The following is a 12,473-nucleotide window of genomic DNA, read 5'->3' as shown; positions in this document are numbered from 1 at the left end:
ATACGCAGAAGGAAGTGAGGACAGAGGAAAGAAGGAACAGCAGAAGAGTAAAGCTGATGAAGACGAGTGAGGATGCAGGGAAAATACAGCAGAAGAGGAGTGCAGATGGAGAAATAGGAGCGAGGACACAGGAGGAGGAAGAGAAGAGGAGGACTGCAGCTGCAGAAGCAAGAGTAGTGAGGACAGAACAGCAGTAGAGGAGTGCAGCTCAGAAGAAAGGGCAGTGAGTAGACAGGAAAGACAAGCTACAGGAAGGGAGTGCAGATGGAAGAAAGTGCAACAAGGACAGGGGAAAACCAACAACAGTGGAGGGCAGATGCAGAACAAAGTGGAGTGAGAACTGGTAGAAGACAGAAAAGGAGGAGTGCAGCTACGGAAGAAAAAGGAGAGAGTAGACAGGGAAGGAAGAGCTGCAGAAGGGGAACGCAGATGCAAGGGGAAAGTGAATTCACACGCAAGAAGACAGCAGAAGAGTGCAGATGCAGAAGAAAGAGGAGGTACGAGAAAGGGAAGAAAGAACAGCAGGAGTGCAGGTTAAAAAAAACAGTGAGGATAAAGAGAAGAAAGGACAGCAGAACAGGAGTTCAGGTGCAGAAGAAAGAGGAGTGAGGTGACAGGGAAGAAATGAGAGCAGAACAGGAGTGCAGATAGAGAACAAAGCAGTGAGGAGACAAAGAAAGACGACCAAGAGAGGAGTTTAATTATGCAGAAGGAAGAGGAGTGAGGATACAGGGAAGAAAGAACAGCAGAAGAGGAGAGAAAACGCAGGGGAAAAGGAAGAAAGGACACAAGGAAGAAAGAACAGAAGAAGAGTGTGGATACAAACAAAAGAGCAATGAGGATAGATAGAAGACTGAACAGCAGAAGAGATGCAGCAGAAAAAGGAACGACTAAACAGAGAAGAAAGAATAGCTGAATAGGTGTTCAGATACAAGTGAAAGAGCAGAGAGGACATGGGGAAGAAAGAATAGAAGAACTGGAGTACATATGCAAAAGAAATGAAGAGAGAGGAAAGAAAGAGCAGAACAGTAAAGCTGACACAGCAGTGAGCAGTAAGGAGATGGGGAAGAAAAACAGTAGGAGTGCAAGTGTACAAGGAAGAATATTGTGGATACAGAAGAACAAACAGCAGATGGGGAGTGCACATGCAAAGAGCGAGGAAGCAATGAACAGAACAGCAGAAGCAGAAAGAGGAGTGAGGATACAGGGGAAAAACAGCAGAAGAGGAGGGATGCAGGTAAAAGAGCAGCGAGGATATAGGGGAGAAAGAAAAGCAGGAGTGTAAAGCTGATGTAGACAACAAAGGAGTGAGGATGCAGGGGAAAAACAGTAGAAGAGAAATGCGGGTGGAGAAGAAAGAGGAGCGAGGGCACAACAATAAACAGCAGAAGAGGAGTGAAGATGCAGGTGAAAGAGCAGTGAGGAGAAGCAGTAAGAAAGATCAGAAGTGGTGGGCAGATGCAGACAAAACGGGAGAGAGGATAGGATAAAGAAAGCAAAGCCGAAGGGGAGTGCAGATGCAGAAAAAAAGGCAAGTGAGGATACAAGGAGGAAAGGAGAGCAGAAGAGGACTGCAGCTGCAGGTGAATGAGAAGTGAGAAGTCAGGGATGAAAGATGATGAGAGTGATGCAGAAAAATGAGAAGTGAGGTTACAGGGGAGAAAGGACAGCAGAAGAGAACAGACGCAGAAGAAAGAGGAGAGTGGAGAGAGAGAAGGAAGGAAGAGCAGAAATGGGGTTCAGATGCAGAAGAAAGAGGAAGGGGGGAAGAAAGGAAAGCAGAAAAAGAGTGCAGATGGAGAAGACAGGAGAGAAGACAGGGAAGAAGTATGAGAAAATGATGACTGCAGATGCAGAGTAAAGAGCAGTGAGAAACTGGAAAACAAAGCAGCAAAAGAAAGAGGACTGAGGATTCGGGGAAGGAAGAACTGCAGAAAGGGAGCGTGAATGCAGAAGAATAAAATGAGTGAGGATAAATAGAAGACAGAACAGGAGGAGTAGAGCAGCAAATGAAAGAGTGAGGATTAAAGGAGGAAAGAACAGCCTCCAGCAAAGTGGAGAGCAAACAGAGAAGGAAGATGTGTGAGGATACAGGGAAGGAAAGAACAGCAGAAGAGGAGAGCAGATGCAGAATACAAAGCAGTGAGGATACAGAGAAGAATGAACAGCACATGTGGAGTGCATATGCAGAAGAGGAGTGAGGAAACAAGGAAGGAAGAACAGCAGAAGAGGAGGGAGGATGCAAGGGAAAAAAAAACAAACAGGAGAGTGAGAATGCAGAGGAAAGAGCAGTGAGAATACAAGGCAGAAGGATCAGCCTTAGGAGAGTGCAGATGCACAAGTGAGGATAGAGGGAAGAAAATCCAGCAGAAGAGTAGTGCAGATGCAAATGACAGAGAGAAAAGGCAGGGGAAAAAAAAGCAGCAGAAGAGTGCAAATGGAGAAAGAGAGAAAAGAGAAGAAAACAGAAGAGTGCAGAGACAGATGCAGAAGAAAAAGGAATGATTCTACAGGGAAGCAAGATGAGCAGGAAGAAAGAATAGCAGAAGAGGAGTTCAGATGCAGAAGAAAGAACAGGGAGGAAGCACAGAAAAATGAATGGGAGAAGAGTGCAGATGCAGATGAAAAACAAGTGAGGAGACTGCAAAGAAGATCAGAAGACGTGGGGAGATGCAGAAGAATGGAGTGAGGACAGAATGAAAAAAGAACAGCTGAAGAGGAGTGCAGATACAGAAGAACGAGAAGTAGGGAAAAAGGAAAAAAGTCCAACAGAAGAGCAGTGTTGATGCAGAGGAAAGAGGAGTGAGGAGGCAGGGAATGAAGAACTGGAGAAGCAGAGGAAGAATGCAGAAGAAAGAGGAGAGAGGATAGAGCGAAAAAAAGAACGGCAGAAGAGGAGTGCAGATGAAGGAAGAGTGAGAATACGGAGAAGAAAAAATAGCCCAATAGGAGCCATGATGTGGAGAATTCATAGCCAGCTGAAGAGGAGCAAGGACAGAGGGAAGAATTACTCAAAGAGCAGAGGACAGCACAAAGAGAGAACTGCAGAGCAGATGAGCCGCTGCTGCAGGAGGATGAAATAATGCAGAAACAGGGCAGAGGAGTGAGGAGGAGAATAGGAAAAGAGCAGGAACAGGCAGGGGAGAACTGAGAGGAGGGAACAGAGGAGCAGGAAGTGCAGAAGGAGGAAGAGGAGAAATAACGGTGCAGAGAAAAGAAAGAAAAGTACAGGAAAAAAAATAGAGAGGAAGGCAGCAGAGAGGAGAAGTTAGAAAAGACAGAAAAGAGAAGGGAGGGAAGGGGTTTCAGGGAAGGGATTGCAAAGGTAGAAAGGAGGAGAAATAGACAAGAGAGAAGTTCAACCGAAGAAGAGCTAAAGATAGAAGAAGTGGGAAGTCACGTGCAGAGAGAAGAGGTGAGAGCAAATTCAGTCACTGACAGAAGAAGAAAAGGGAACGTTAGTAACTGTCAGTCTCTATTAAAGCTGGATTCTTTGCAGGACATGCCGTGGTTGTTCTGCTTTTGTTTTTGTGCACTGCTTGCATTCTTTTAGACAATTTAACAACTAAGAACGGTCAGGAACATTCTCAGAACATTATTTGTGACGTCCCCTTAATCTCAGCTGCTCTGAAATACCCAACTGATACCAAGCGAGAGTCACCTCCTTCCAGGCACCCTGCAAATCCAGCTTCAAGTGTTTCACTTTTCAAAACTCACCTTCACGAAGGAACAAAGATGATCCCATACTTGGCTCAGAATCCTCCTCTGCCATCCAGCGCATCCATTTCCGAGCAGGACACCATCAGTGTGTTGTCATCTGTGCCCATGCCCTAACAAAGCAAAACAGCCACGGACAGCTGCCTACAGAGCCCTTGGAGCAATCCCCGACAGACACAGAGGCTGCAGGCGTCCGCACTCACTGACGTGCTGGGAGCTGATGTCTCTGGGCCCAGTGCACAGCAGCATTTCCTTCGATGCTTTCAGGCCTCCTGACAGCAAACCTCTGCTCCAAAGCGTCCTTTGGCCAAGGAATTTGTGCCACGAAGCACAGCGCTTTCTCACCTGACCACATCCATAAAGCATAACATCAGGCAAACTGTGTCATCCTCCCAAGTGCTGCCATTTCTACAGACTGCTGGCACTGCACAGGTAACAGCTGCCACTGACAACCAGGAGGGGCTTCTGTGGGGGCCAAGGCCAGAGGCGTGGCAACTGCAAACAGAGGCAAGAGCAGACACAGCTTGAAGTTACCTGAGAAACACAAAGGACTCAACCTAGTAAATCTCCACAGAACTGCTTACCCCATTCTGAGGAACAGGGCACACAAAAAAGCAGAGCTCCTTCCCTGCAGGCAGCCAGCCCTTCAATGAGCCTCCCCCTTAGGGAGGGGGGAACCAGGCTGCACCCCTTGGTCATGCAACTCAACAGCTTCCACTGCTCTCCACAGCACAACAGGCTTGGTTGGAGATCAAAGCCTGTGATGTAAAAAAAAAAATAATACAAGTTTTTGTGCTTCTTTCTCATCTGTGTTATCTGACTGCTGTTTGAACCCAGTGCACTTACAGGGTCTTGCAAATGACAGCTGGAAGCAGCTCCATACAGCACGCACAGCACCCTGCAAGCTCCAGGTGAGTGACAGCAGCCAAGGAGGCCTCTGGGCTCTGCAGGGTCCGAGTGTGGAGCATTGCACACAGGAACAGCTGAGCATCAAGTTGAAGGCACAGCTCCAGAACTAGCCAGCACAAAGAAGCACAGTGGCACAGCTCATTTCCCACACAGTAAGAGCCGTGACGAAAATGCAGATCTGTTCAGCTTTCCTCTCCTGTCCCTGCCTTCTGCCCCATCAGACGGGAGGAACGGCCATGCTTCCACAGACATGTTCCTCTCACAGCCCGCACCCCTCGGCGTGGAGCATTCCCGGCTGCAGGACACAAACAACAGCTCTTGCCAGGCACCATCTGCCAACTGCCATCTTCCTCTGCATATCGCTCCTAGTCATTCGTTGAGAAAACACGATCCTGTTGGCAAACTTTGCTCGTTATACACTCATTAGAAAACCAAAAGCAGCTCCATCCCAACAGTTATCCACTTCCAGAGTGCTAGGACTCCCATTTAGCACGCACACTGTGGTTTTCAGCCTAGGCTTTTACAAACAAAGCCAGAAAATTCCACACCGCTCAATACAAAGCTATGCAATGATGAGAGTCACTCAAGCTCTGCCCAAAAGGGTGAAAAGCAGCATCAAAATATCTGAAGGAAGGGGGGACGATGAAGGAAGGCAGCACTGCAGAGAAGTCAGGAGAACACCTCTGCCTTCCGGGATCAGGCAGCCAGCGGAGCCTCTCTTCCCCCAGCAGAGACGCCTGCAGGCTGAGGGGCACACGCTCACTTTGCTCAGTGCTGCCCCGAGAAAGTCAGACGGCTCTATGGAGCTGCTCTCTAACTGCTCAGACAGTGTGGGCAGGGCCCAGGATTGGTGCGTCCATTGCTTCTGTACCCTGCAGCATTCCCTGATGGAGCTGTGGGAGTTCTGACCCAGCGCCGCCAGTGGAATAACGAGGAGGTGGTGGGATAACCAGGAGGTGGTGGGATAACCAGGAGGTGGAGCAGTGGCTCACTGGGTGCTGCTGGACAAATCAGGCCATGCGCTCCTTGTGAATGCAAAACTCCAATTGTTTATTGATGGATTGAAACCAGAGTGAAAGTTGGGCTGCTGCCACAAAGCCGCTGCCTGCTGATGCTCCTCCGCTCAGTCCTTCAGCTGCAGCTTCTCCATCATCTCCACAAGGCTGTTTATGGTGGAGAACTGGAAAGAAACAAGGCAAGTGTCAAAGCAGGACACCGCTTCCCCCAGTATTCCACAACCCCCTTCACATCTGACAGACAGAGAACAAGAGCCGTGTCTGTGCTCGCCAAGGACTCACCTCTGCATGTGCAGCAGCAGCTCTGAGAGCAGCCTTCTTCATTTCTGCTCTCCTTTCTTTCTGTCGTCGTCGTCTTTCTATAGAGCAAGAGAAGAGAAATTCAGTTTGTCAATAGCAAAACCACGGAAACACGGGTACCACGAAAACAGACTGGGAAATCTCTCAGGAACGGGTATTTGCAGTGGGACGAGCAGAAGGCCAGCATGGATTTCATGGGAAAAGATAGGATTACACATTCTGGCACATCCTTTGGACTTGGTAGCCTTCTACTCTTTTCCCCTCCCTGCAGAAGGGAAGAAAAAGCAAAGCAAACCCCAAGCAAACTCCACGTGCTTGACAAGGGAAGCACCTCACCAGGGCAGCTGCAGCACCTTCTTACCTCTTCGCTTTGAGGTCCGGAACCGCTCGGTCGGCACTGGGGCAGGCCCAGGCTGTGCTGATGGAGCTGGCACAGCACCTCTGCTCTGATGAGGGCTCTGAGCCTTCTCCCCATTGTGCTCCACTTTCACTTGTTTGTTGGCAGGACCCAGCTCTGCCTTCTGCTCCTCCTCTTCCACTGCCTTGCGCTTTCTTGCGACCATGATCTTGGAGAGGGAGCAGTTGGCAACTGCAGGAGCAGCTGTTCCCCCTCTGCTGGGACCTGCTGCTTCAGGATGCCCTCCAGCCTGGAGAGGAGTTTTCATGGAGATTTCGCCATTTGGCTCAGCACCTCTCCCTGTTAGAAACAAGAAAGGGGAAGCAGCAACATTTAAGGACTCCAGCACTACATTCAGTCTGCAAAATAGGCCACGATACTAGGAAATCTCATCTCCAGTGTTCACAGCAATGCACCTTAGGATCTTGGGTGAACTGTGGGCTTGCATTGTCAACTGGGACAGGAAAGGTAATTGTAATCCCCAGGGATTAAGACCTCAAGCAACATGCAATGACAACAGGCCCAGGAAAGGGCAGACAGAAAGCCTAACTAGAAAGACAGGGCACCAAACCCAGATGCCTGCTGCGTGTCGTACCTCTCTTGGGTGCTGTGCCATTCTCCTTGCTCCTCCCCTGCCTCCCTGCAAGCCTGTTGTCATCAGCTCCTGACAGAAAGGAAACAAGACAGACATGAAGAGCATCTCTTTGGAGGAACATTTTAGCACAGCCAACCACAAACTTCTGCTCCTCAAGCGTAGTTTTTTCAATTTGCCCTTCTGCTGCTACAATGGTCCGCCATTTCTGCAGTCAGCAGAGATCTGCAGTGCCCTTTCCCCTCTCCTCCATCACACGCCCCTTCACGCAGCCCTGTTTAGAGGCAGGTACCCACACCACAGCTCACAAGAGCTTCTTACCTGGGGAGGCTTTCCGTTTCCCCCCATGCCCAGCACCATTCCATGGACGCGCAGGCTCCATCCCTACAACAACAGATTGAATGTTGGTTTCCCAGGAGCAGCGCTGTCCTCTTAGCCCACATCCACCCCCCAAAACCAAAAGACACTGTTCTACAGCCAAAACAGAAACTGATGTTTAAACTGCAGGGCGCTTACACAGAGCATTACTGCTCTCATTCCTGCTCAGGTGGCAGCAGAGGAACCCAGCTCTGCCTGACAGCTCTACAAAACGCTGCACAAGTTGAGACATGGGTTTTTTGGTCTCTGAAGGGAATTCATTCAGCTCTGAGCGCCACCACTGACACACAGACTTCTGTCTCACAGCTGCCATCAGCTGTCACTGTCAGCCTCCCTAATGCTTCCACAATGGTTACTGGACATCCCTACAGCACTGCACCAACTCAGAAGTAATACTCATTCTTCCATCCTTCATGACAGAGGACTGAAGAGACTCACTTTTGCATGGTGCTAAGGATGCTCCATCCCCATCGCGTCCCTCTGCGCGCTGCAAGGCCCAGCTGGCACTGGGGCAGCCTGCTGGCTGCTGCTCCCTAGCATGGGGAACGGCACGGCGCTGCTTCTGAGGAGAGAAAAAAGGAGGGCCCATGGATACAGGCACCAACGTTTGCAAAGAGATGCAGTGTTCCAGATCGTGCCAGAGAGCGCTGAGTTATCACTAAAGGAAACACTGGGAGCGCATTCACAACATCTGCACAAGCTGCAATTTCTGGGCATATCCAGCTTTCTTATCGTTCAGGTGCAGAAGACAGGCGCTCTCAGACATCACTTCAGGGGGTTGCACCAACACACCTGCAAACCCCAGCATTATTCCAAGGGAAACAGTGTCTAGGGTTAGGGTTCAACACAGTTGCCACAGTTCAACCCATGCAAAATTACCGTGCGCAGCCTTAGCTCTTCACCATCATTTCTTCCCCACCCTGTACTGCTGCAGGCAGCTAGAACAAACTTCTCAGCAGAAACCCAGAGCAAACATGGCAAACCAGAACCAGGGACAGATGGCAGGAGGGCAGCGCCCGCTCTCGGCTCCCACCCTGCCCCAGCAGCTTAAGGAGCCTGGCAATGCTGTCCTTTTGCTGCACCGCACAAGCCAACTGGTTACTGAGCTCACTAAGGACCAGCAGGGCTCCCCCTGCTCCACCCCTGCCCCTCCAGAACCAGAGAAAGGAAGAAAACCCAAGTTAGAGAAACCCAGCCATACCTTTCCACGCGCAAAGCAGGAATGGCAACCGCGTCTGTGTCCCTGCTGGGACATGCTGGGGAATGTCTCAGAGGAAGCTCACGTTCCTGGGCTCCTCTCCACAGGGACTGACCCCCTGCTGTTGGAAAGAGCTGGCTTCACTCTTCAACTGCCTCAGTCCCCAAAATCTCCTTTGGTAAACCAACCCTGAAGAAAGAACCTGCAGGGGAAAAATAGGAAAAAGCATTTTCCCAGCTTTCTTCTGCTCTGCAGTTGAAGCTATCGGGCAGGGCAATACTCAAAACCAACTGCTAATGAGAACTGTCTCCAAAATACATCCAGCTCCCGTACAGCTGCCATGAGTTCTGACAGCAAGTGTTCTTCTCCATCTCCTCCATAGTTTTGCACCTTCAAGCACACGGCTGGTGTTGCTGTCGTGAAGAAAACTCCTTTTGTCTCACCGCCAGCCTGGACAAGGGCTGACGCAGCGTGCCCAGCCCAGCCCAGCTTTCCTGCTGAGACACCCAGCACCAACCCCAGCTCACCTGGCCACTGCTCAGCCGCAGCTGGGCCCAGCTCTCACACACGCCGCAGCGCTGCTTCCAGTGGGCTCTCACAGGAAGATCTCTCAATGAAAGCACAGAGCTCGGTCTCAGTGTGCACCACGCTCACTACAGCACCAGCTCTGCTCCCAGCTGGGGCACAAACGCTCCCAGCCCGGCAACCACTGTGACCTCAGCAAGTGCCTGCATCACCGCTGGGCTTTCATCATAGACAAAGGAGTGGTCACCTCCCACATTCAAAGTTTAGGGAACCTTGAAGTAAAATACTTCAAGGAAATTGCACACACAGATGGCATGTTTTGCTATTCTTTTACACAAAGCAGAAGGGCAAAATGGGAGATACGTGCAGCAGCATCAACATCCCACTTGCTAAAGGAATAGAAAGACAAATATCAAAAGTCAATACGTGATTCTAATACAAGGAGGGAAACTAATTTTCATATCGCTTTTTATCATTTAAAACAGGCACTCACAGTGGGAAAATCGTAGGCCTCAAATTCTGACATAAAATGAAGCCACAGCCCTGCCACCAAGGCTGGCTCATCAGCACCCATTACCACAGGAGCACCTGGCAACTCACGCAAAATGAGCCGTGCAGAGAAGACTGCTGCATTTCTTCTTCTCCTGCCCCAGAAATTTGTTTTCCTACCCTAAAAAGGAAAGGACAAAAAACCAGGCAGGGCGCAGGCAGGGCGCAGCGCGTGCTGAACCTGCAGAACATTTGACCCTTCCAAAGTTCCTCCGAGAGCAATCCAAGCCTTCATATCCACTCCTGCTTTCACCACTGTTCTTACCAAAGCCCTTTTATCAGCTGGGGCTCCTCCCTGTCCTTTTCCACCGCCCTCCAGCGCCCGGCCGTCCCTTACTCACCTCATCAGGCTGCTTGGAGAAGAGTGCCCCTGCCCTTCAATAGGGTGCAAGGTTCGGGGCAAGGACTCCCAGGGCTCTTCCTCGTTTTCTATGAGAGCTGATAGCCCTACAGCTTAGGAAATAGAATCATAGAATCACCAAGGTTGGAAAAGACATAAAAGATCATCCAGTCCAACCGTTCACCTCTTACCAACAGCTCCCACTAAACCATGTCCCTCAACACAACATCCAGCCTTTCCTTGAACACCCCCAGGCTTGGTGACTCCACCACCTCCCTGGGCATCCATTCCAGTGCCTGACCACCCTTTCTGAACACTAATACTTCCTCATGTCCAGCCTGAATCTTCCCTGCCGCAGCTTGAAACCATTCCCTCTGCTCCTATCACTAATGACACGAGAGAAGAGGCCGACCCCCAGCTCACTACAACCTCCCTTCAGGCAGCCATAGAGAGCAATGAGGTCCCCCCTGAGCTCCTCTTCTCCATGCTGAACATTCCCAGCTCCTTCAGCCTCTCCTCAGCAGCCCTGTGTTCCAGACCCCTCACCAGCTTTGTTGCCCTCCTTTGAACACGTTCCAGGGCCTCGATGTCTTTCTTGCAGTGAGGGGCCCAAAACTGGACACAGCACTGGAGGTGCGGCCTCACCAGTGCTGAGCACAGGGCACAAACACCTCTCTGCTCCTGCTGGCTGCACTGTTTCTGATGCAAGCCAGGATGCCATTGGCCTTCTTGGCCTCCTGGGCACACTGCTGGCTCCTGTTCAGCCGAGCATCCATCAATACCCCCAGGTCCATTTCCTCTACACAGTCCTCCAGCCACACCGCCTCAAGCCTGCAGCGTCGCCTGGGGTTGTTGTGGCCGAAGTGCAGGACCCGGCATTTGGCCTTGTTGAAACTCATCCCATTGGCTTCAGCCCAGCTCTCCAGCCTGTCCAGATCCCTCTGCAAGGCCTCGCTACCCCCAGGCAGATCCACACTTCCAGCCAATTTGGTGTCATCTGCAAATTTACTGCAGGTGCACTCGATGCCCTCATCCAGGTCACCAATCAAGATATTGAAGAGGACAGGCCCCAGCACCGACCCCTGGGGAACACCACTCACGACCGGTCGCCAGCTGGATTTCACTCCATTCACCACCACTCTCTGAGCCCGGCCCTCCAGCCAGCTCCTCACCCAGCCGAGAGTGCACCCATCCAAGCCTCGGGCTGCCAGCTTCTGCAGGAGAATGCTGTGGGAGACAGTGTCAAAGGTTTTGCTGAAGTCTAGGTAGACCACATCCACAGCCTTTCCCTCATCCACCAGATGGGTCACTAGATCATAGAAGGAGATCAGGTTGGTCAAACAGGACCTGCCCTTCACGAACCCATGCTGGCTAGGCCTGATCCCCCGCTCATCCCGCACATGCCGTGTGATCTGCTCCATAACCTTCCCTGGCACCGAGGTCAGGCTAACAGGCCTGTAGTTCCCCGGATCCTCCTTACGACCTTTCTTGTAAATGGAGTCACATTGGCAAGCCTCCAGTCTTCTGGGACCTCACCAGTGCACAAGGAGTGCTGACAGATGATGGAAAGCGGCTCGGCTGTCACCTCTGCCAGTTCCCTCAGCACTCTCGGGTGGATCTCATCTGGCCCCATCGACTTGTGGCAGGCCAGTTGGAGCAGTAGGTCTCTGACTGTTTCTTTCAGAATCACAGGGGGATTAGTGTGGTCCCCAGCCAAGATTACCAGGTCAGAGAGAGGAGTATCCTGAGGATAACTGGTCTGACTTTTAAAGACAGACGTAAAGAAGGCATTCAGAACCTCTGCCTTTTCCTTATCCTCAGTGGTCACATTCCCAGCCTCATCCAGCAAAGAGTGGATGGTATCTGGACCCTCTAGCCACACATCCCTCCAAAGCCCACCTTATACACCCATTCAGCCCCCCATAGCCCCTCCCAAACCCCCCCGTGCTCCCCATAGCACTGTTTCCCCATAACATCCTCACAGTCCTCTATTGCCCCAAATCCCCCATATACCCCAATTCCCCACCACAGCCCACGATATATCCATACACCTCCCTATACCTCACAGCTTTCTGTAGCCCCCACTCCCCCATATCCCTCCCCAGCTCTCCACAGCTCCCTCTCCCCCCTCTATTTCCCCATTATCCCCCTATATCTCTCCCATAGCTCCCTATAGCCTCATATCCACCCCATAGTCACAGCCCGTCCCGTATTTATCCCACTTCCCCACATCCCATCCTGTCTGCATCCGCATCCCAGTCCCACTCCCAGCCCCTCACCCCGCATGAAGCCAGGTTACGGCTGCCCAGGTGTCCCCTGTCCCGGTGCCGCTCACCGTTCCCCCAGCTCCGGCGCCTCTGTCCTCAGCACCGCGACGCTCGTGCCGCGGTTCCATCTCGGTGCTTCCGGACAGCTCCGGCGGACAGCAGCGGTGCCGCGCGCGGCGACCCGGGCTGCGGGAGTAGCAGCGCCTGAGGGGAAAGCGGGGCGGCTCCGACCCGGCTGCTAACGGCCGTTCCCGCGCGCCGCGCCTCAGCCAATGGGAGCCGGCG

General features: G+C 51.6%; 1 protein-coding gene across 1 annotated transcript; it reads right to left on the bottom strand.

Moving 5' to 3' along the window:
- Nucleotides 1–1,245: 1,245 nt before the first annotated feature.
- Nucleotides 1,246–7,843, bottom strand: LOC125686048 (zinc finger CCCH domain-containing protein 11A-like). Its single transcript, XM_048929707.1, has 7 exons — nt 7,748–7,843; nt 7,253–7,315; nt 6,935–7,003; nt 6,304–6,639; nt 5,925–6,001; nt 4,564–5,806; nt 1,246–4,475 (listed from the first exon to the last, which is right to left on the bottom strand). Exons 2-6 carry the CDS (start codon nt 7,311–7,313, stop codon nt 5,750–5,752), a joined length of 600 nt encoding a protein of 199 aa, XP_048785664.1. The 5' UTR covers nt 7,314–7,315; nt 7,748–7,843; the 3' UTR covers nt 1,246–4,475; nt 4,564–5,749.
- Between the last annotated feature and the right edge of the window lie 4,630 nt (nt 7,844–12,473).

Source organism: Lagopus muta, chromosome 30 (assembly GCF_023343835.1).
Source record: "Lagopus muta isolate bLagMut1 chromosome 30, bLagMut1 primary, whole genome shotgun sequence".
Lineage (NCBI taxonomy): Eukaryota > Metazoa > Chordata > Aves > Galliformes > Phasianidae > Lagopus > Lagopus muta.
The sequence above is the reverse complement of the archived record's forward strand: the minus strand, read 5'-3'. Positions and strand labels throughout refer to the sequence as shown.

What these genes read in the sequence shown, in the direction of transcription:
- LOC125686048 (XM_048929707.1), bottom strand. Translation starts at nt 7,313, where the DNA reads ATGGAGCCTGCGCGTCCATGGAATGGTGCTGGGCATGGGGGGAAACGG. An exon ending in GAAACGGAAAGCCTCCCCAG is followed by an intron (nt 7,004 to 7,252) that starts GTAAGAAGCTCT and finishes CCTTTCTGTCAG; the next exon opens with GAGCTGATGACAACAGGCTT. An exon ending in TGGCACAGCACCCAAGAGAG is followed by an intron (nt 6,640 to 6,934) that starts GTACGACACGCA and finishes TGTTTCTAACAG; the next exon opens with GGAGAGGTGCTGAGCCAAAT.